Genomic DNA, 22,913 nt, shown 5'->3' on the forward strand with positions numbered 1-22,913 from the left:
AGGGAGGGAGGGAGGGAGGGAGGGAGGGAGGAAGAAAGAAAGAAAGAAAGAAAGAAAGGAAAGAAAGGAAAGGAAAGGAGGAAAGAAAAAGAAAGAAAGAAAAAAAAGGTCCATTTCTGAGGCTTGGGTTTACCATGCTTACAGTTCCACCAATAAATCATCTCCCAATCTGGGCTTGGAAAAGCACTGGCCACGGTTTGATTGCTCCAGCCCCAGGTTGCCAGGCAACCAACACAAGGGGGAAGTCTGAGAGCTGCTGACAGATAGCCAAGTGGCTGAAACAACAGACTTCTCTCTGTCAAAAATGTGTTTCAGAGGGCCACTTCCCCACCTCTGCTCTCTGCTAAACACTACACGATTGTAAAATCAAAATCAAAAGGCCACTGTAATAAAAACACACTTCCTGCTCAATTACTAATTGTTAAAAAGCTGTGGGGAGGCCCAGATCACACAGTGTATGGCAACAGAAATGTGATACTGTAAATGAGATAAAGTCAGCAGCATGCGAGAAACCTGATCTAAATGCAGCTCTGTAGCTTCAAGTCAGGGGACCTGGTGCGTGGAGCAAAAAAGCTGCTGAAGAAAGCACAGGGAAGAAAATAATGCATGTTGAGATGTTAAAGAAACAAAGCAAACAATAACTAAGAAGTCACGGGTTCACATTACTTAATAATAAAACCAAGAACATTCTCAATTGTTGTGAAACACAATCTGGAGATAATGAAAGTTTTCTCCCTCACATGGATTTCTTACAGTGGAATAGGGGCAAGGAAGGCCTATGACCCTCGAGAACCACGCGCGCGTGTGTGTGTACTTCCCTGATGGGCGACTGTAAGCTCCTTCAGATAGTGCCTGATTCCAAAGAGGACTGGTTCCCAGACCCTCCAGGATACCAAAATCCGCGGATGCTCAAGTCCCTTACATGAAATGGTGCAGTATTTGCACATAACCTACGCATATCCTCCCCTGTATTTTAAATCATCTCCAGATTACTTATAATACCTAATACAATGTATCAATAACTGCTATGTAAATAGTTGCTGATGTGCAGCAAATTCAAATTTTGCTTTTTGGAACTTTTTGGAATTCTTCCCCTCAATATTTTTTATCTACAGTTGGTTGAATCCACTGTTGCAGAACCTGAAGATGTGGAAAGCTGACTGTACCAGGTCCAAGTCTGACAGTCTAATGTAACATGGGAAACACCTATGGGGCATGCCCAAGCCAATAGCATCATACCACAGTCCTACCAAAAGCTCTATGAGGCGGCCTTCCATGAAACCGTTTTATTGAAATTGTCATCTAGGACTCTTTCTAGATGTCTAAGGAAGACATCTAGGAAACTGACTAACTGTGGTATTTGGAAGAGGCCAGCACTCAGAACACAGTTCTTCATCTTTTTTATGCCACGGAACTTTCTGGCAGTCTGGTAAAGCCTAACTTCTTCTAAAAATGATTTTTAAATGCCGAAAATAAAGTGAGATTACAAAGGAAACCAGTTATATTGAAATCCAGTCATCAAAACATTAAAAAATGCAAATAAACATGTACCTTAATAACATATTAAACAAGCTCTCGTAGAAGATTTTGGTTTTTGTCAGATTTGGGGGTCGGGGTGTTGTTTTGTTTTGTTTTGTTTTATAATATGAGCTCAGATTATAAACTCCTGGAGGGCAAGGACAGTAATTTATTCATCACTAAATCACCAAAGCAATGTGTGGCCTCGTTCCCTGCCCAAGGCTGACCAACTGAAGGCTCCCAGGCTAGCCCTCTCCACAAGGCCGGTCCAGATCCTACGGGGGGCCTTTCCCTGCGCTTTCCCAGCGCCCGGAAGTGGGCCTGACAAGTAAGGTTTGTAGGCAGGTCCACAGTCTGCAAAGCAGGGTGTGCAGACACCAAAGACTTTCTTAAGGGTACACGGACTCCAGTAATTTTAAGGGAATTCATTTCCAAACCTTCAACTTTCATATATTTTCTTTCCTAAAATTCATCTGCCTGAGAACACACTCTTGTGAGGCAGGTGCAGTCCTCCTCTTCCACCTCCCCTTTTGCAATCTTCCTCCCCTCACTTCGCACACAAAGGCATCCCTCTCTCCCATCTGGAATGCTACTAGCACTGCCCTATGCAGAAACTCCAGCCACCAAACAAAGGGTCAATTCAAGACACCCATGTTCCTGTTGTTGACGCAGGGACCAACTCCAAGGTCACAGTCGGAAGCCTCATGCAAGTCTCGGGCACTTTCCAGTTCTTTACTTTCAACGAAATTGAAGGAGGATCTTGTGGAGGTGTCATCTGATAGATTACTGAAAATCAAGTCTGATGATAAATTATATTTCTTGATTATGGAAGGAATTCAATAACTGAGTGACAAAGCTATCATTCCTATCTATTTATGTAAACAAGATTTCTAAGCACTTACATCTACAAATAAGTGAAGAGTAGGAATAAAATTGATGCAGAATATGGCCTCACTCTTACAATAAGTAATATTCATCCAAGAACTAATGTGTTTAAAAAACGGAATCATCTAATTTCCAATAAATATTAAACAAAAAGTAAAATGTTATCAACTTTTATAATATCTCGTTGTTTTGATCAACTGTGCACTAATAATTATTATGATAACAGGGGCTTCCCTGGTGGCGCAGTGGTTAAGAATCTGCCTGCCAATGCAGGGCACACGGGCTGAAGCCCTGGTCCGGGAAGATCCCACATCCCACGGAGCAACTAAGCCCGTGCGCCACAACTACTGAGCCTGCGCTCTAGAGCCCGTGAGCCACAACTACTGAGCCCACATGCCACAACTACTGAAGCCCGCGCACCTAAAGCCCGTGCTCCGCAACAAGAGAAGCCACCACAATGAGAAGCCCGCACACCGCAACTAAGAGTAGCCCCCGCTCGCCACAACTAGAGAAAGCCTGCGCAGCAGCGAAGACCCAACGCAGCCAAAAAAAAAAAAAGTATTAAAAAAAAATTATTCTGATATCATAATCAGAGAAGATTTTCTTTTAACACTTAGACCTTTATTGCTAAAGGAAATGACAACACGCACAAATATTTGAAACGCACACATCTGTCGTAGGGAGTATGAAAGCGTGATCTGACAATAGACTCTCAAGCAAAAAATGCTTTATATCAGGAATAAAGTCTACGGGGAAGTAGACTGGAAAATTACTAGTTACATGTTGGGGGGGGGGGGAGATAAATTGTAAAATATTACTGCTAAAAAGCAGCCCATTCATGTATTTTTAAAACGGACAATAATGGGTATAAATGATGATGGCAGCCAAAATGCAGTGGATGTATTTTAAAAAGCGATGGAAAAAATAAATAAATAAAAATTAAAAATAAAAAAGCGATGGGACAGTTTTATTTCCAAATGTCAATATTTATGACACATGAGAAATTACATTCCTTATGATGAAAAAAGTGTATGCCAATGTAAACTTGGGAGGGAGTATATGGCTTTTTAAGCAAAGGTTTTTTAGGGGCTCTATGAGGAACACTTTTAACTTTGTACCTAAAAGGAAGACAGGAACTCCTGGGGGTGCCGAGCATGATCCACATCTCGGCTAGGTTTATCAGACTCTGGCTTTACCTAACAGAACCAAACAAGGGTTATTAAAAACACTTTCTCGAACCCAGACAGATGGCACCACTGAAGACCCTACACTGTGTTAACTGTTGTTCCACTGAGGTAAAAGCCATTCTTTGAATTCCAAAACTGATTATGGCACTTCTCTGTTCAAGAAGAATAAAGAGTTCAGACTCCACAGTGTGCAATTAAAGTGCTCAGTGATCTCCATTCTATCACTCCAGCCTCAGCTCCCACCAGACACAAGTATCTGGATTAGAAGTTGTGGTAAAATGAATTGAGGCTTCATCTCAGCTCAGCGGGAGACAGTGCCGTGTTAAACAATGTCTATGAGAAATGCAAGAAGAAGGAAGGGGGTAGCACCTGGCCTGCACGTCTGCCCCAGCTGCCCTAGATTCAACGGAAGCCAGCCCCCTGCTATTGCCTGAACATGCCCCGCACTCTCCCACCTCTGCATCTCCTGCCCTGATGTTTTTGGGCTTTTTTAAAAAATTTTATTCTACTTAATTAATTTATTATTTTCTTTATATTTTTGCCTTTATCGGGTCTTAGTTGTGGCACACAAGGGATCTTCGTTGAGGCACGCGTTCTCTTCGATGCAGTGCTGGGTCTTCTCTCTAGTTGAGGTGCATGGGGCTTAGCTGCCCCGTGGCATGTGGGATCTTATTTCCCTGACCAGGGATCGAACCCACGTCCCCTGTGCTGGAAGGCGGATTCTTCACCACTGGACCAGCGGGGAAGTCCGCTGCCATGACGTCCTGTCTGGGGATCCTGTGCAACATCGCCACGGAGCCGCTCTTGGGCTGGACTATCTCGCTTGGATTCCTGGGTGTCCTCACTTACCACTGGTGTGACCCTGAACAAGTACGTTCACTATCTCGTGTCCATGTTCTGTCACCCTCCTCTGTCCCTGTATTGTTCTGCGACCCGACCGTGGAACTTCCCACAATGTGCCTGGTACCAGGCTCTGGGCACCCAAGTCCATCACTGCCATTTCTCTCCACGAGTGAGGGAGGTCCTGTCTGGGGCCATCTGGCAGAGTCCTTTGCACATACAAGACAGGCGTTTAAGGAATGTTCTTCAATGACAAATCCTATTGTCAGAACCTGGGCCTTTCAGGGCCAGAAGGAGCCTAATTATTTAGTTAATACTCGATTTTTAAAAGAAGATCAATGAATGGCCAAGCTATGAAAACTGGTCTCAACCAGAAACAGATTTACCCACACTTTTGTTTTTTACCACCAAACTTTAATGACGTTACAAGTGGGTGGTTTTCTACAGACAGATGGGGAGTTATCTGAGAATAGTAAAAGTGAAGGGAGGGGGTAGAAAAAAAATAAGGAGGAGAAACTAGAATTTCTTGATTTTGATCAAATCGTGAACCAAAAGAAGAACGGGACACAATGGCAGCGAAAACATGCAGAGGAAATCTCGCCCACCAGCAGTGCGTTTCTTTCCCCCAGTTAATTTGAGGAGAGCTCTGAGACCTCTCCCGGGCTCCAGAAGACCCGGCTGCTCTGACCACAGGCAGGCAGACAGGATTGGTGGGACCTTCTCAACACCGTCTAGGATGGTGAACAGTGGGAAAAAATTCTTGTGGCCTAATAAAGGATGAAAGAAATGTTTTCCATAATGAGGAAATGAATTTTTTACTTATCAAGCTCCTTCATGCCTTTTTTTTTTTTAAGGCCTGTTTGATAAAACACATCACACTGAGGAGCCATCAAAGAAAATGAAACCATAGTGACATCTAAAGGGAACTCCAGGGCTAGAGAGAGAGCCGCCTTTGGGGTTTAGCCACAACTTCTCCCCATTCTCCCTTCCTGGCCATAGAGAACATTCATCCAAAGCGACCAGAAGATTATCAGCAAAAGTTTCAACAAGAACCAGACCCTCATCTTCTGGTCTTTCCCCCAATCCAAAAAGTCATGAAAACGGCTTACAGAATCTTTTCAGCATTTAAAAATATTACGTTTTGCATCCCCCATACTGGAAAACGCACGTCTATGCACGACAAATGCGTGGATTTTACGTGAAAGACAGCAACATGATTTTACTTCCATAACAAAGTTCCCACTTCACCTTTCAGCCAAATTCAGCCTGTTCTAAGCTCACCAAAAGCTCCTGGGTCCTGAAGGCACTTATCTGGTCTGACAAGGAACAGTTTACAGGCAATTAGGACATGACCCCATAGATCACCAGATGGGGGTCAAGTAACTTGAATTATTAGAAAGACGTCTATCGCTCCTCCTAAAATGACTTGAACTAGCAGAGGTGTGGGCTGCCCAGACTTGCTCAGCAGAAGGTGCTCTGGAATGAGAAGCGCTGCTCCCCTAAGAAGGCAGCCCCGCCCTGCTAGAGTCCGGGTGCAGCTCATTTATCCTCTTCTTTGAATCTACCCGAATTACCTTATTTGTGTTCATTTATTTGTCTTTGTTCCCCAACAGAATGCAGGCACCATTAGAACTGTGTGTCCACCGCTATTTCTATCTCTAGAGCTTAGACAGTGCCTAGTTACACAGTTAAATGCCTAATACTTGTTGAGTGACTGAGGAAACAAATAGCACAATATATTCTGGAGCCAACACTCCAACCTGCGATCTCCAATTCTAAATATTTTTCTATTCACAAAATCCTCCCTCGTCACCACTTGCCTCCATCTTCAACCTCTACGTATCAACTCAACTCAGTTTACCACTGACCGAGCCCCACTGGGAAGGAAGGCGCTCTGAGACATGCACTGGCCCTCAAGAAGCACATCATCCGGCAGGGCAGCACCCAGGGGCCAATCCTTAGCTTTGCTAGAACGATCAGCCACAGCACAAACTTCCTTCGTGCCCCTTCCCCATTATGCTCCTCCCAATCCCTACTTCTGACTCGGGACGTCTCACCCTCACAACCCCAACTGGATCCTTATGCCCTAGAGACCTACTGTCTTCTCCCCGCCCCCTTTTCTCCAAGTGCCCTCATACCCGAGGCCCCCCTCCGTCAGCATCCTCACAGAAGACCCACACGACATCCCTCTCCTCTCAAGCCCTCCAATGACACGGCCAGCAGCCTCGTTCTGGGCACATTCTTTCCTGTCTGTCCACATCACCTACCACCTCTAGCCACTTTCCTCGTCGTAACATCAACCAGCCAAGCCTGCCTCCCCACTGCCTCAGTGATCGGACACCGCACTAAAAGGCCCTTTCTCTACCCTACTTTCTGATAGCACTCTCAGGAACATGGAACATCTTGCCCAGAGCCCCTCTGATACTGTGTTTGCAACCACAATTCCTGGTACCCTCCCTTTACCCCAACCTAGCCATCCACTTATGGCTGGAACTCTGTGAAAACATCTAAGACATAAAACTAGAAACTTTCTCTTATTTACTGCTGCACAGTCACTATGACTCCCACACAACCTCATCTTCTTCTTCTTTTTTTTTTTTTTTTTTTTTGATGTACGCAGGCCTCTCACTGCCGTGGCCTCTCCCGTTGCGGAGCACAGGCTCCGGACGCGCAGGCTCAGCGGCCATGGCTCACGGGCCCAGCCGCTCCGCGGCATGTGGGATCCTCCCGGACCGGGGCACGAACCCGCGTCCCCTGCATCGGCAGGCGGACTCCCAACCACTGCGCCACCAGGGAAGCCCCAATCTCTTCTTCTTGACTGTGATCTCTAACCCCTCAGCTCCTCTGCCATCTCCGTCCTGTTTCCCCAAGTTCCAGATGCGGCCTGGACTACAGGTTATTTCGGCAATGCAATCAACACTGGTAGACATGCCTCAGCATCCCGGCCTTGGACCAATCTTTCAATTAAGTTATGTAAAGAACAGCCCCAGTCCTATCATTGCCCACATTAAAAGATATGTACCTATTCCTCATTTCCTATTAAGTTAAACATAATGTTTAACAAATTAAACAAATCCTTCTCCTGCCTTTTGAGCTATTCCTTTTCTGACTTCGTGCCAAGTGGCTTCATCACTTTGTCCATCCTTCTGCCCCTCAACGTAAAGATTCCCTACGAGTCTCTCCTCCCGCCGCACTGTTGCCCCTGGCAACCTCATCCGATCCTTGCCCTGCCACTGACTAGTTGTGTGGTCCTCAGTGAGCTAATTAACCTCTTCAAGTCCAGTTTCCTCAACTGTGAACCCTCTGTGCAAACGAGAAGCTCTCGTACCTTTAGACCTTCATGTCTAACTGCTACGCCCACCTGTATCTTCTGCAACATCCCAAATTCAACTAAGCTCTCCTCCCCTCCCCTAAAGCAAGTACTCCTGACGCCACAATTTCACTAATAGTACCAACAGCCTCCTCCCTTGTACCAAAACACAAAAGCTGAATGGCATCCCTCCACTGTTTCCCTGTTTCCCACCTCCAGGCAGCCAGGCTTCTCCAGGGAGGCCATGCAGTGTAGTAGGTTAAGAGCAGGGTTCTGGAACCACGAGGCCAGGCTGGAAAGCAGGCTCTGCCAATCGCTCTGTGACCTCGGGAAAGTTCTCCCTCCCGTCTGTGACCCAGCTTCTTCTTCTGTAGAATGTCAGTAAATGAGTCAACTCACGTCAAGTGCTCAGCACAGCACCTTGGCACCTAACAAGGGTCTTACTGTAACTCCACAGGCCTCTTGATTTTAATCCCTCCTCTCGATTCTCACGGCCTCTACCTCAGCTCTTCTAAACCTTGCCTGTACGTAGAACCCCAGCACCCTGGCTATATCCCAGGTGAATTAACTCAGAGTCTCTGGGGTGGGACCCAAGCCTCCATTGTGTGTGTGTTAGTTAACGTTTCTCGTGTGGTTCCAGTGTACAACCAAGGTTGAGAACCACTGCTATAAACTCGGGACTCTCCACATCTCTCACTAGAACCAGAGTCCTTATCCCATCCTGTGGTTCTCAGAGCCTGGAACATGGACACCCGAGTCCCACCTCAGAGATTCTGATTCAGAGCGCAGTCTGGGCACTAGGACGTTTTAAAGTTCTCCAGGTGATTCTAATGTGTAGCCGAGTTTCAGAACCGTGACCCCCTTCTCCACCCATTTCCATCCATCATCCCGTCACTGCCAGACTAATCTTCGAAGATGGTCCCAGTCCTATCATTCCCCACATCCAAACATACGTAATTAGTCCTTATTTCCTATTAAATTAAAGATAAACTTGTCTTCCCATAAAGACTGGTTGGCTTTAAATAAGCCGGCTTAAACACTCTTCCACCCATAGCTTCCTGCAAACTGGGTAATCGGCTACTAAGCAGCTACCCACATTCTTTTATGCCTTTGTTCTTCCATTAACCTCTATCAACTCTGCCCGTTAAAATCCTATCCATCCTTCAAGGTTCCTCTCAAATAACACCACCTCCTCAGCGCCCTTCCCGATCTCCCTATTGGAGAACACAAAGCAGCAGGTTCACCCCTGTGTCTCCCGTGGACCCCAGCACACTGCCAGGCATATAAGAGGCACTCGAGGCGGGTCTGCAGTTGTGCGGCTTCTATCTGCCCTCTGGGCGGCCTGTGGCAACAGCATCCAACTCAAGCACTCATTCACACCCACAGGCAAAATCAGTCAAGGGTGCCACACTGCCAGGCAATTATCAAGGTTATGGTGGCTGCTGCAGAGATCTTAGCAGCTAAAGAACAGATGACGTTTATTTGTCTAAAGTCACCAAGAAGTTCCTTTCGAATACAATATTGTCTTTAAATTGTTCCTAAAAATCTAAGCTAAATACTAAACATATCACTTGAATAACAGAAGAATGAGCAACAATGGGAATGGAAGATTCAACCAGAAGAAGAATGACGACAGTGAACAGTGGATAAAGGGGTCTCACAACACCCAGCAGAGCCTCACACAGAGTGGGCATGAAAATTCAGTGGAATTCAATTTGATGTAAGGCGAAAAAGAAGCCCCTCCTCTCTCTTATTCCCAGTATAATATTATCTAAGGCACATCTAAAGTTGGTTACCCAGAAACTGACAATGACATTTGGTTTTGCGCTCTAAGAATCCCTTTTGTCCAGATATTCATCTGAAGGAGAGGGCCTCTCCTATACATGCATATCCTCCTAACAGTGGAATTCTCCACGCCCTAAAATTATTTCAGAGCAGCAGAGGACAATATGGTGTGATGCTTACTGACTCTAAATGTGTGGGCAACTGAATGATCCCTCTGAAAGTTTGCCTAAAAGCAAGATAATCTAAACGGATCCTTGGAATGTTTGCAAGATAATCTAAATGGATCCTTGGAATGTTTGACAGGGGTTTTAAAGAAAGGGGGGTGGGGAGGGGACAGGAGGAGGGAGGAAGGAAAAACGTGAGCTGATTATAAAGTCAGAGAGTTCTAATGAGGAAAACAAACTACCAAGGTCAGACCCTTCTGGGGTGGAAAACTTGGGAAGTTGACAAAGAAGTTGGGCTATCCCAAAGGACAATCTGAAAATAATTTTCTAACTTTAGTTATTGCTAAAAGATTGGAGAATGTCATTTCTGTGGACTTGACTGAGAGGGAAGATTCCAAGTATTCAGGGTCCATCCCACTCTTTAAGCTCCTTCAGGAGCTTGGAACAGCTTTGTCTGATGGAAACATGAGTCCCAAGTGGTGTTCTGCTGGGGACACAGGAATGGGAACCACAGACACCCGGAGCCCAGTGTTTTCCACAAGCAAAGCTATTTTAGATTTAGATTAATGTTACCTGGGTTTTGGGTCCAGGTCAACTAGTTCCCTTACTAAGATCTTGTTAAATTCCTTTTCTAACACTTTCCTTTCAAAAATGGATCACCAAGCCTGTTTCGTACTGTTACCCTAAAAAAACCCTAGATAGAAAAGAAAATGGCTAATTTAGGCTGACAGTGCCTGTTTGGAAAAGCAGCTTATTAGCAAATGTGACACCTCCACAGACTTCAACAACCGAGGCTCCCAGAGAAGATTCAGGGCTGTTAAGAGGAGGAAAGAGATTGAAGTAACATAAAGCAGAACCCCTGATGATGGGTCATCCTTTCCTCCCACTCTGCCATAGTACATAATACTCGTTAACGTGCATCTCTGTAGTCTAGAAGATTCTGTTTTATTACTGCTGACGGGAAAGATGAGGCAAAAAATAAATTTATAATCAAAACTTACAAACTGCCTGCAAGAGAAAACCAACAGCCCTTAGTTAGTACTAAAAGGACTCGTGAGTGTGCAGGTGTCCATGTTTTCAAATTTCTTAACCAGAGATGATTCCGTTAGCTTTAGGCAAAACATCTGCCAATGTTTTACCTGGGAAGTAAAAGGCTGGGGGGGCAGCAGGCCAAGATGCATCAGGTCCAGATTCGACACACACCTGTCAGGCATTGCAAAGCTCGTCCTTTCCCCCTCCTCCTCCTTTTCTTATTCCTCAGACAAGAAAACGAAGACCCAAGGAGGGGACCCAGTTTCCAGAGAGCAGAGCGGAGCGTAACACCCTGACCTTGCCCTCCCCCAGAGTCCCGGGTCTGCACTTCAGTCGTGCCCTCAGTGCCCTCGGAGAACGCGGGGCAACGGCAACAAAGCAACAGTGACTCCACCGTGTCCCGGGCATTCTCCTACTTCCAGAATAGAGGCCTTCCTGGTGCTGCCAGGGGTCGTGATTTCTGATCATTTAATAAAATGATCCAGAATGACACAGTATACACTTAAAAAAAATAAGATAAAACAGGCTCTAGACACATTAGACTCTTTAGCCCTCAGGCCACGTGATGTAATTTCAGTCAGTCTGCTCAATTCTCTTACTGTGTGATTCCTTTTTACTTGCAGCTTTCCCTGCCTCCTTCTTTTTAGTTCTTTGGTATGTTTATTTGATAGTTCTTCTGTTTCGTCCTGCTCGGATTAACTACATGGAATCTAGCCCTCGCAAGGGAAGAAAACACTCCAAAAGTGACCAAAGAGTGGGAGCACACTAGAGGTTTAGAGGAAACCTGACAGGAAAAATATGTTACGCACATCTCACAGTCACAAAAAAGACTGCCCAAGACAACCGGCCAACCATAAGAAAGAGATGAGCAAACAGGTCATTCTCTTTTGAAAGAGTGATGGGTTTCAAGGGAAGGTGAGTTAGTCAGAGTAGGCAGTCTCACACTGGGCCATCTGCTGAGGCTTCTTCCTTCTCACCCTCACGGCGGAACGCCGCAGCCACACGCATCAGTAAGTATCAAGTGATGCTGGCAAGGAATGGGCTTTTTATAATTGGAGTCTAGAAAAGAAATCCACAGACAACCGGAAGGGGTTGGCTGCTCCTTCCAAGGGAAGCTACCAAGAAGAAAAGAACAGGGAAATGTCCAGTTAATTCTGCTGGAGTTAGCGCGTGCACTGGCCCCGCGCAGGTTGAAGGAGAAGTTCTCCTTGATTGTATCAGTGCTGGGGCTCAGCCACATGGGCCAACTCCACTGAAGTGATCTGAGGATCTGGGGGGGGTTGAGAGTAGAGGTGGGGCAGGGAGAACAGCCTCTGCTAGGTTTCCCTTCTATTCAACCTAGTCAAACAGTATTTTCTGATGATCAATTTTGCCCCAGGCCCTGCGCTATGCTCTGGCGATACAAGACCCTAGCACTTAGCTAACACACTAGGTATGTCACTTAGTGATCTTGTTTTAATCTGTCTTCCTCACTAGAATGTCAGCTCCACGAGGATAAGGATTTCTGTTTGTTCTGCTCACTGCTGTATCACCAGCACATAAAATGGTGCCTGGCAGAGTGTTGGTGCTACACAGACGTTTATGAAATAAATGAGTGACTTTCAACCAGTACTCTAAAATCAGAACTAAGTATCCTGGTAAACAACATGAAGGGGTCATCCCATCTTCACGCTCACTTGCCATCTGCCAAGCCCCAACACCAAGCTCAACAAATGCAAAGCTGGAGACACAGACCTGGGCCTGAACACTAAGTGGTGAGCAAACTGCAGAGACTGTCTTTCTCCTTTGTGACCACCAAACATATTCTGCTTCCTAGCACCTCAGTACTATGCTGTATAGGTGTGGAAAACGCACTGGAATTTACCCATATAAACATACTTTGGAAAACTGTCCTAAAGCAAGTGCTGAAACACGGCATCACTTAGCAGCATGCTGCATATCAGGAGAAGAATGAAACGCTACCAAACCAGGCTGGCACTCGAGCGAACAAGGCAACTGGGGGCTACCGAGGCCACTGCTACTTCCACCTAAGAGAGACTTCAGATTTAAGACACAAGTGTGCCAGGAGAGAGCGGACAGCGATAAATGAGCTACTTCCTCTCGATGTAGGGTTCCCTTTTTTTTTTTTTGAACCTCCTGTTTCCTTCCCCCAACCCTGAATTCTAGTTACCAGGCTAATATGGCATGTTTCACCTGTGAAAATATAAGGCTCCAATGTCACTATCCTCAGAGCATTCCATGCATACACATTAAAATTGACTCTAGTTCTGTTGCTAAGGAACCGCAGAAGGAAAGGGTTTTCCAACCTCTTCATTTATAAAATACCCACTTTGTCTATGGGAGAACAAATGCAATCTCTCAAGTCCCCTTGTGCCCTGTTCTCATTTTTAAAATGAACAGAGAAAGATGATGGAGAGTGGCTGAAAGTGTACGCCATCTCCATTTTTTTTACATGTCCCTGAAAAGGAGATGGAAATCACGGCTTCAGTAACCCGCCGCTCTAGGATTTACTAAGCTTCCAAGCTGAAGCTTCTCCCAGCACTCCCCCGCTTCAAGCAAAAATGAAAACTGTCCCACAAAAATTACTCTTTGACTTTAAAAGATTATCCTGAGTGGTGAGAAATAATTTAGGCTACGCTTAAATTCAACGTGAGGTTACTTCCCAGGTCTCTGTTCCCTCTGCATCACCCCAAGGCCTGAACACATACACTTGCACGAACATACAAACAGACACATACACACACACGGAACCCAAAAGCATGGCACAATTTATTGTTAGCTTTCTTTAAAAACAGAAGCAAAAAACTAAAATTAGGGCTTGGGATAAGGAACTTAAAAACGTATTGGTTAAAGAAAATGAAAAAACAATGACCTTGTCTAAAAAGAAAAACAGACATACTAACTTTGAGCACAGTATAAAGAGGAAGCCTAGAAAGCAATAAAGCCAAATACGTGAAAGGCAAGGTCACGGCTGAATTTGTAGATTGAACCCAGAGGCAACTTCTACTGATAAGAAATGCTGAAATAAATTTTTGAAATGTCACTCCCCTTCTAATCCTTGGCCTATTTCATTTACTAAAGGATTCTAAAGTACATTTCTCTTTACAGCTTGTTACACAGTAGAATCTTTCTGCAAACTAAGTGACAAAATTGACTGCCTTACACCAACTTTTCTGCACATATAATTGATTTTTTTTAATAAATTTATTTTATTTATTTTTAGCTGCATTGTGTCTTTGCTGCTGCCTGCGGCCTTTCTCTAGTTGTGGTGAGTGGGGGCTACTCTTCGCTGTGGTGAGCGGGCTCCAGGCGCACGGGCTCAGCAGTTGTGGTGCAAGGGCTTAGTTGCTCTGGGGCATGTGGGATCTTCCTGGACCAGGGCTCGAACCCGTGTCCCCTGCATTAGGAGGCGGATTCCTTTTTTATAAATTTATTTATTTATTTGTTTGTTTTTATTTTTGGCTGTATTTGGTCTTCGTTGCGTGCGGGTTTTCTCAAGTTGCAGCGAGCAGGGGCTTCTCTTCATTGTGGTGCGCGGGCTTCTCATTGCGGTGGCTCCTCTTGCTGCAGAGCACGGGCTCTAGGCACGCGGGCTTCAGTAGTTGTGGCAAGTGGGCTCAGCAGTTGTGGCTCGCGGGCTCTTGAGCACAGGCTCAGTAGTTGTGGCGCACAGGCTTAGGTGCTCTGCGGCATGTGGGATCTTCCCAGACCAGGGCTCGAACCCATGTCCCCTGCATCGGCAGGTAGATTCTTAACCGCTGCGCCACCAGGGAAGCCCCTTGATTTTTAATTTGATATCTGATTTCAAAAAGGGCTTGACAATAAACTCCACTCTATCCACACTATCGACTTCTTTAAACAAGAGTTTGATTCAAAACTGATGGGGTCAACTACAGAAAAAATGGTTCAGTTTCATTAATACCTGAAACATTAGGCAAACTTCACCTGAATCTACATTTTTTTCTTTTCTTTTCTTTTTTATTTTTTTTTGCGGTACGCGGGCCTCTTACTGTTGTGGCCTCTCCCGTTGTGGAGCACAGGCTCGACGCGCAGGCTCAGTGGCAATGGCTCACGGACCCAGCCGCTCCGCGGCATGTGGGACTTTCCCAGACCAGAGCACGAACCTGTGTCCCCTGCATCGGCAGGCAGACTCTCAACCACTGCGCCACCAGGGAAGCCCAACATTTTTCTTTTTTAATATTAAGGGACCGATTTTTACCATGGACCATAATAAGAATACGTAACATGAGTGAGTAAAATAAGATACATTACGTGTAAGAAATATGTGAACATTTATAATTTTTCTTATTTTTTCTACTCTCATATCTAAGAATTAAGCTGTTCATAAGAAACAGTAACCAATTTAGTTTAAAATTAGAGGAAGGGTAATCAGTAGAGAGAAAAAGCTACTTTGATCCAATTTAAAAATTACTAAGTACCTATTATGCACTGCACTAAATACTATATGTCTATATTTTGGGTTCTAAGCAAACTGTAAAACTTTTCAGATTAAGATGACTTTAGAAAGTGAAAACTTTAATATTATGATTCAATTTATGTAAGTTTACAATTACATAAAATGACGTATGTACGTGATACAAAGTGTTTTGAAAAGAGTATGAAACCAGGAGACTGTGAGATGGTGGCGAGGTTTCAACTCCCCTTTAATGTTTTATAATAATGTTCTAACCAGAGGGAACATTCACATAAAATTTACAAAAGAAGAAGAAAATGAATGGATTCATACTAAATGACCTCCCGTCATCAACATTTTTTTTTTTTTTTGCGGTACGCGGGCCTCTCACTGTTGTGGCCTCTCCCGTTGCGGAGCACAGGCTCCGGACGCGCAGGTTCAGCGGCCATGGCTCACGGGCCCAGCTGCTCTGTGGTATGTGGGATCTTCCCGGACCGGGGCACGAACCTGCGTCCCCTGCATCGGCAGGCGGACTCTCAACCACTGCGCCACCAGGGAAGCCCTATCAACATTTTTTTGAACAACTTTATAAAATGTTCAACACCTCTGGAAAGTGGACCATTCCCAAAATAAATGTAATACAACTAAGCCTTCCTCTATATTGAATATGTAACACTTAAAACTAAACACCAAGACTATGGACATCTTAAAGCTCATGTGCAGATCGTTAACTGTAGGCTGTGGGAAGTTCTCTCCCCCTTGTCACTGTCCCCCTCTCTCTGCTTTCACCTCCACTACCTCCTGCTGCTATAGGACCTTCACTCTGGGTTTCCTGTGAATTCTATTTTCTACAGCTGCTACACAAACAGTAAATAAAATTCATTGTATATTTGCCCCACTAAGCAGCTCTGTCTTCTGGCACATCCAGATGTCTGGCTTGAAAAGAGTGAACAATGAAAACAATGTTTTCTCGAGCAAACATTCCAAAAAGGGCATAACAAAGGCATCTGAAGATGCTGCTGGGGAAAGACACCATGGAAATAGCTGTGTGTATTCTGTGTAATTCCTTGACCAGCCACACGGGTTCATTGGATTACAGATATTCAGAAAATTAGTTTGCCTTGTCATGTCAATTTTGAAAGAAGGATTTTCATTTATATTTATGATAAACTGAGCTTTAAATTGAAGGATGGTTCAGATGTTTTAAAATTTACGAATTTGCAAATCCACGTACATGGCCAATTAAGGTTTATCGCCACCACAGATTAACTATCTTTGGATAAAAATTTCAGAGGCTATTTGTATCTAGGCTGTTCACCTCAATGTATTATGTCAAGATTGGTATGAAATAGTTAAAAAGAAGCATATTTCAAGATAAAAGTTAGTTACCCAAGATGAAATGGAAACACTCTGTAGGGGCTTCCTAAGCAACAAAACCTCTCCCTTATGTAACACCTGGAATTTTGCGGAAAGCTAATTCAACACGAAAATAATTTCCCAAACACGGCCAAGTGGATGGGAAGCAAAGGGTGAAATGCACAGCTCAGTGAAGCACCCAATCTTACAACCTTGCAAGTCAGGCCAAACTCCACAAGGAAAATGCAGGCCCTGAATTTCAAAAAGAATTCAATTAGCATCCCCAGTATTTCCATAATCAACAGCTGAATGCTAATTAAGAGCACAGCATCAAGCAGCAATGGAATCCCAGTGCAATAAGCAACAACACAACAGCGCAAATGCTACCTTCAGCCTGCATGCATAAATAAACAGAATTAATAACTATCCAAGCATGGAAGGGTGACTTAATGTGTTTCGATTAGGCGCAGTTCAGCCTGGGGCCTTTGTGTTATATTTAAATGTGCTCATCATGTTTAATTAAAAACCTAATAATCTAGGGTTTGGGGTTTCTTTGTTTTTTTTTAAAGTTCTGACCTGTACTTTCCTTCTCTTTCTCTTCTCAAGTTCTACTGATCTGGATGGCTTCCTGAAAAGGAACAATATTTTTAGCATAATGTAAGTGAAACTGGTTAAGCATCTGTGTCACTCTCCAGTGCAGCAAGCAGCAAGCAGCAAGCCATTGGCTTTGGCTCCATCTTTGCCCATACCATGGTGTTCAATAAGCTTCATGAATTAAAGCAAAAATGCTTCTCTGATCTGACCTGGTTTATTTAGCCTGAAACGCCGTCATGAGCTAGCTACCAAGGTGCTTCTCACAGCCTCTCCTCTAAAACAGAGTTCACTTGTCACTAGCTGGCATAGAATTTGACAGAAATTGGCACAAATCTGGCTTCAGTTCAACAGAATTTAAAGTATCTCAGCCCCAAGGCAACTTCAATAAGAAATACCATATATGTAAACACACAAAGTGTCCAAGGAATTACTGAGAGAAAAGTGTGAAATGAAAGGTCTCCTGTTGTATAATTCTGAGGCCTAAGATGTCGAGGATTAATGATTATCTGAAAGACCTGGGAAGAAGAGGTCGGGTGATATTATTAATCATAATTTGGGAACTTTTCCCGAAAGTAAAGCTTTTAAGGTTAGCACTGGATGCATATAAAAGTTTTTCTCCTTGATGCTGATGCGTCATTATTAACAATTACAAGTTTCAAAGTGCTGGCTTGAGGACAGTGTCACTTATAGCGAAGAATCTTTAAAAACAATCATCTTGAATAAAGAGTTGTCAGTACTCCTCAAGCGCCTCAAAGGCAGACACATCATTCTCACTGTTAGAAAGTCCTCACTCTTAATATGTCTACAGACTAGAAGGACAATCAACTCAGAAATAAGGACCGTGAGGAACAAAACTGGTGATGGCAGCACAAAGGCCACACGAGGCGGCAAAGGATGAGCCACCAGTAAAGGATGCAGACAGGAGACGCGGTTCAGAAGAGGGAGCGCTCGCCACGGGACGGGCCAGAGAACACGCTAGGCCTCGAAGGAGGCTAGGGTCCGGGTCTGGGTGGGCAAGGGAGGAGTCTGTTCCCAGAGCAGAGGACCCAGGAGGTGCCCAGGATGTCCGCTCCCAGCACAGCCAGGGGTTCCCCCCGCTAGGTGCTCATTGCACCAACCCTCTCACACAGAGAGTCTGATTCACGTCAGTGCAAAGGAAAGCAAGTTCATCGACATTGGTGTCAGGTCAGATGTTGGGTAGTTGGGTCAGATTCATATACTGGAGGCGATGAAGTTTAAAAATAACTAGAATGTCCAAGTATATAGAACATTGAGAGGGGGGAAAAAAAGAGGCAGGCTCACGTATTTATTTGAGTTGGGGCCCATTTATTTTGCTTATTCTTGTGATTCCTGGGGTGAGAAAATGTGGGAAAATCAGCAGAAGGGACCACACGCACAGAGCAGGTATTTACTCACAGCCAAAACCAGGCTAAGGTTAAGAGTTGTGTTGGTTTATGTGCCCTGCTGCCACAAAAAATGATGGTGGCGCAGTGGTTGAGAGTCCGCCTGCCGATGCAGGGGACACGGGTTCGTGCCCCGGTCCGGGAAGATCCCACATGCCGCGGAGCAGCTGGGGCCGTGAGCCATGGCCACTGAGCCTGTGCGTCCGGAGCCTGTGCTCCGCGACGGGAGAGGCCACAGCAGTGAGAGGCCAGTGTACCGCAAAAAAAGAAAAAAAAAAAAAGAAAAAAAAAATGATTCAAAGAAGTGATGTGGACACATTCATCTGAAGCTTCCCTCAGGCTATCAATTATTCAATCACTCTCTCTCATTCACTTTTAAGGTTTCAGAAAGTGAAGCTTAACTTCCTATGAATAAGGCAACCGTTTGATCCTTAGGCTCTGCAAGGGCTGGATGACTGCCAAAACATTTCTCAAAACTTAACACTAAAACAAGAAGCAAACACGATAAAAATAAGCCCAGACTGACAAGGATTTATGCAGTTAAAGACCATTATCCGGGACTCTGAGTGGGCAGCGCTCTGGAGTCATGGTTCATTTTTCAGAATTAAGCTGGGCTTTTCCCCATGTGTCAGATCCCGCCCCGCTTCATCCTACTGTCTGTGAAAAGTCCCAAAGAGGCAGCCGTGGGGACATGGCCCACACTGTGCGCGATATAAGCAAGGGCTGCCGGAAAAGGAAGCCAGATTTCTTTCAAGCAGGAAGAGCTTTCTTTTAAGTGGGAATCTGAAAATTCCAGAGGGAATGAAAGGTCAAGGGAGGAATGAAGGGGAATGGAGGGGGAGAGAGTCATGGCTAGTGAGGAGCTGGAGAGGCAACAGTGAAAGGGGAGGGACGACGGGGGCGGAAGAAGAGGAGAGACCAAAAGGAACCGCAGACCAAGCGCAGGAGCTCGAGTCTGAAGCAGCCACCACAGCTCATCAGTGCTGACCACGACCTAGGATGGGTCACACGGGCCACATTCGTCCCATCTCCTTATGTCTGTCCTCCACAAAGGCTTTTTGTAGAATTTAAAATTTTTATCCATCAAATCTCTTATCTCCTTCTCACATGAATAGGTCTACAGTGGAAAACAACATCCATATGACTTTTTTAAAAAGTTGAAGTGTAGTTGATTGACAATGTCGTGTTAATTTCTGCTGTACAGCAGAAATTTATATATGTGTAATATATAATTTATAAATTTAAATATATATTTATAAATTTAAATATATATATTTAAATTTATATATAAATTTAAATATTTATATATGTGGTCATACATATATAAATTTTTTTCATATTCTTTTTCATTATGATTTATTACAGGATACTGAACATAGTTCCCTGTGCTACACAGCAGGGCCTTGTTGTTTATCTATTTTATATATAGTAATTTATATCTATTAATCCCCAAATCCTAATTAATCCCTCCCCCACCCCCTTTCCCCTTTGGTAACCATAAGTTTGTTTTCTATGTCTGTTTCTGTTCTGTAAATAAGTTCATTTGTGTCATATTTTAGATTCCACATATAAGCAATATCATATTGTATTTCTTTCTCTTTCTGACTTACTTCACTTAGAATGATAATCACTAAGCCCATCCACGTTCCTGCAAATGGCATTATTTCATTCTTTTTTTATAGCTGAGTAATATTTCATATACACACACACACCGCACATCTTCTTTATCCATTCATCTGTCAACGGACATTTAGGTTGCTTCCATGTCTTGGCTATCGTAAACAGTGCTGCTATGAACACTTGGGTGCACGTATCTCTTCAAATTAGAGTTTTCTCTAGAAACATGTCCAGGAGTGGGACTGCTGGATCATATGGCAACTCTATTTTTAGTTTTTTAATATATGACTTTTCAAAACAACTGAGTTTAACATTTTCACTTCGGCCACTATCTGAGTAACAAACATTTAAGGTGTTTCCATCTCTCTACTAATCATGTAAAGTTTTAACATTTTAAATTTCAAAACAGCAACAGAGGCTTCATCATCAGCCTCATGCTGTGAGGAGTGCAAAGGGACTGCTGAAAAGGCCCTCTACTACTGAGCCTTCAAGGGCCACCTCAGCCCCCCTGCTGCCTCTCAGTCCTCTCCCCATTCCATTCCTCTCAACCCCCAGCCTTGGCATCGGCATCCTTAGCCATTCCATGAACCCGCCCCCTTGGTTCTCCACTCAGGAGACATCCAGGATCTCAGCGCTTCTCACCACCACTGCTGCTGTGCTACTCCATCCCCAGTCTTGGGCCTGGACTCTCACAACAGCCCCCAAAGCCCACGCTTGACTCAGCAGCCAGAGGGCCCATCTGCTCAGAAGCTGCTCGTGCAGAGCAAACAGCAAGGCCATGAACACGGGTCCACAGGCCACCCTGACCGGCCCCCCACCTCTCCTACCGCTCTCCCCTCAGACACATTCCTGCCTACTTCTCGGACATGCCAGGCGTGCTTTCACCTTAGGGCCCCCGACCTCCAAAAGGCTCGCCTCCTCCCTTCTCTAAGGTCTCTGCTCCAACGGTGCTAAATGGTGCTCAGCAGGCATTTCCCAAGCCTCCTTACGAAAGACAGCCCCCTACCCAGTTCATCCTCATCCTCACTGCCCTACTGTTTTCCCCAGCCCATGTCTCACCCCTTGACATACACTGATTTACAGACGGTCTCCCCTCGTGAGGTGGGGCCTTGGGTTCCCCTTGATGGCTCCTAACACAGCACCTGGCACATAATAAGCCTTTGACAGATACTGCTGAAAAATGAAAGAGCAGGATCAGGAAAGCCATACAGTTTCTAAACAGTCTTCCTTAGTGTAGTTTTAAATACAGGCAAGGAATTTACAATCAATCGATATGTGTATCAGTGCCAGCGCTCATCTTAATCTCGTTCAACCTAAATGGCAAATGTCAAGCGGTGACATTCCTATTGAAGACTCTATTTGCAAAAGCACCAGAAATCTCTCAGTCTTTTATAGCAATTCCTTTCCAAAGTTACAAGATGGGGGAATGTAGCTTCATGAGAACTCTTTCTGCTGGGATAAAATCCATGGGTTTGAAAAAGCTGTATTTGTGGATTCATTTCTATCTCCCCACCTTCTTTAATGGGCCACGCTAACAGAATGAATATGAAAGATCCACTGTATTTATTTAAACGAGTCCCCGCTTCCTGCTCTTGACTACTGTCCTTCAGCATGTTAGGGACCCTGCCAGCCTACACAATAAAAACGGGGTAGCAGCCCTACTCTAGGTTGGGTACCAAGTGGTTTTAAAATGATTGTGTCTTAATACCGGGAGGTATCAAAAGCTAGCTTGCACCCAAAACAAACCAACCAACCCAAACTAATTTTTTTAAAGAGCAACTATTAATTTTTTTCCCTCTTTCCATGACACCTGGGAAAATCTTTCCCATCATCTACAGAACCAATGCTTACTAAAATCAAGTCTTTCCATACAGTTATGAGGCTTCAAGGCTCCCTCCCTTGACTGACAGATGCCATGGACAGCCTGCATCCACGACTGGTCCTTGGGAGAACAGCGAGAGGCAAGCCCCCGACGCCCCGGACCCGAGGCAGACCCCGCCAAGACCCAAGGCAAAGCATCCCTCGCCCACCACCCCCGCGAGCTCACCACTTCGTCCTCGGTCCAGCTCTTCTCAATCAGCTTGGGCACAGGCTTCTTTACCAGGCGCTGCAGGGCTTTGCCAGCATCATAACCGCTTTCATGGAGCTAAAACAATAACAACAACTTTAGTTTGCTAACTGCACCAAATAACAGAACTGAGAGCAAGTCAATAAAGGGGGGGGGTGCAGGCTTCTGAATAGCCACAGGCCCACAGGCGTGACAGGGGCGCTCCTTGGGTGGGGCAGTTCGCTTGATGCGGAACACACGACTTGGAGACGTTGACTCCGGGAAGGAAACACAGGGTAACCTGTGTCTCTGTGGACTTGTGAGAAACCACAGGGATGTATGCTGAGTGTGCCCATGGAAACGGGGGCCTGCCGGATCTAGCCTTGCTTTCCCATCTTGAACTAACAGAAGGAGACGAGCATACAAGACTCAGAGCCATTTTAGCCAGCATGATAATTCATTCTTATCCAACCACCCGCCCCCCCCTCAAATTCAGCTGTTCTGCGAAAGGGAAGCAGGTAAGGCAGAGAACATTCTGGCAGTAATAGAAACAGGATTAAGAGGAACAATGACATTTACTGAACATCTGGCCTGGGCTATTGCTAAGTACATTCCATTAACTCATTACCATTCTTAACCCTATGAGGAAGGTCTTCTCTCACTTAATCTTACGGGGTAGGAACTATCGTCACCCATTTTACATATGAGGAGACTGAGGCATGGAAAGGTCAAGTAAAGGTGCTCAACATACTAGCCAGTAG

At 44.9% G+C, this 22,913-nt stretch overlaps 1 protein-coding gene across 1 annotated transcript in view; it reads right to left on the bottom strand.

The window, feature by feature from the left end:
• Positions 1 to 22,913, bottom strand: part of RERE (arginine-glutamic acid dipeptide repeats) — a 259,834-nt gene that overhangs the window by 72,882 nt on the left and 164,039 nt on the right. The window contains exon 10 of the mRNA XM_007453328.1: positions 22,153 to 22,251. Coding sequence (XP_007453390.1) covers positions 22,153 to 22,251 — 99 coding nt within the window. The remainder of the gene's footprint in view (positions 1 to 22,152; positions 22,252 to 22,913) is intronic.

Source organism: Lipotes vexillifer, unplaced genomic scaffold (assembly GCF_000442215.2).
Source record: "Lipotes vexillifer unplaced genomic scaffold, Lipotes_vexillifer_v1.1 scaffold575, whole genome shotgun sequence".
Classification (NCBI taxonomy): Eukaryota; Metazoa; Chordata; class Mammalia; order Artiodactyla; family Lipotidae; genus Lipotes; species Lipotes vexillifer.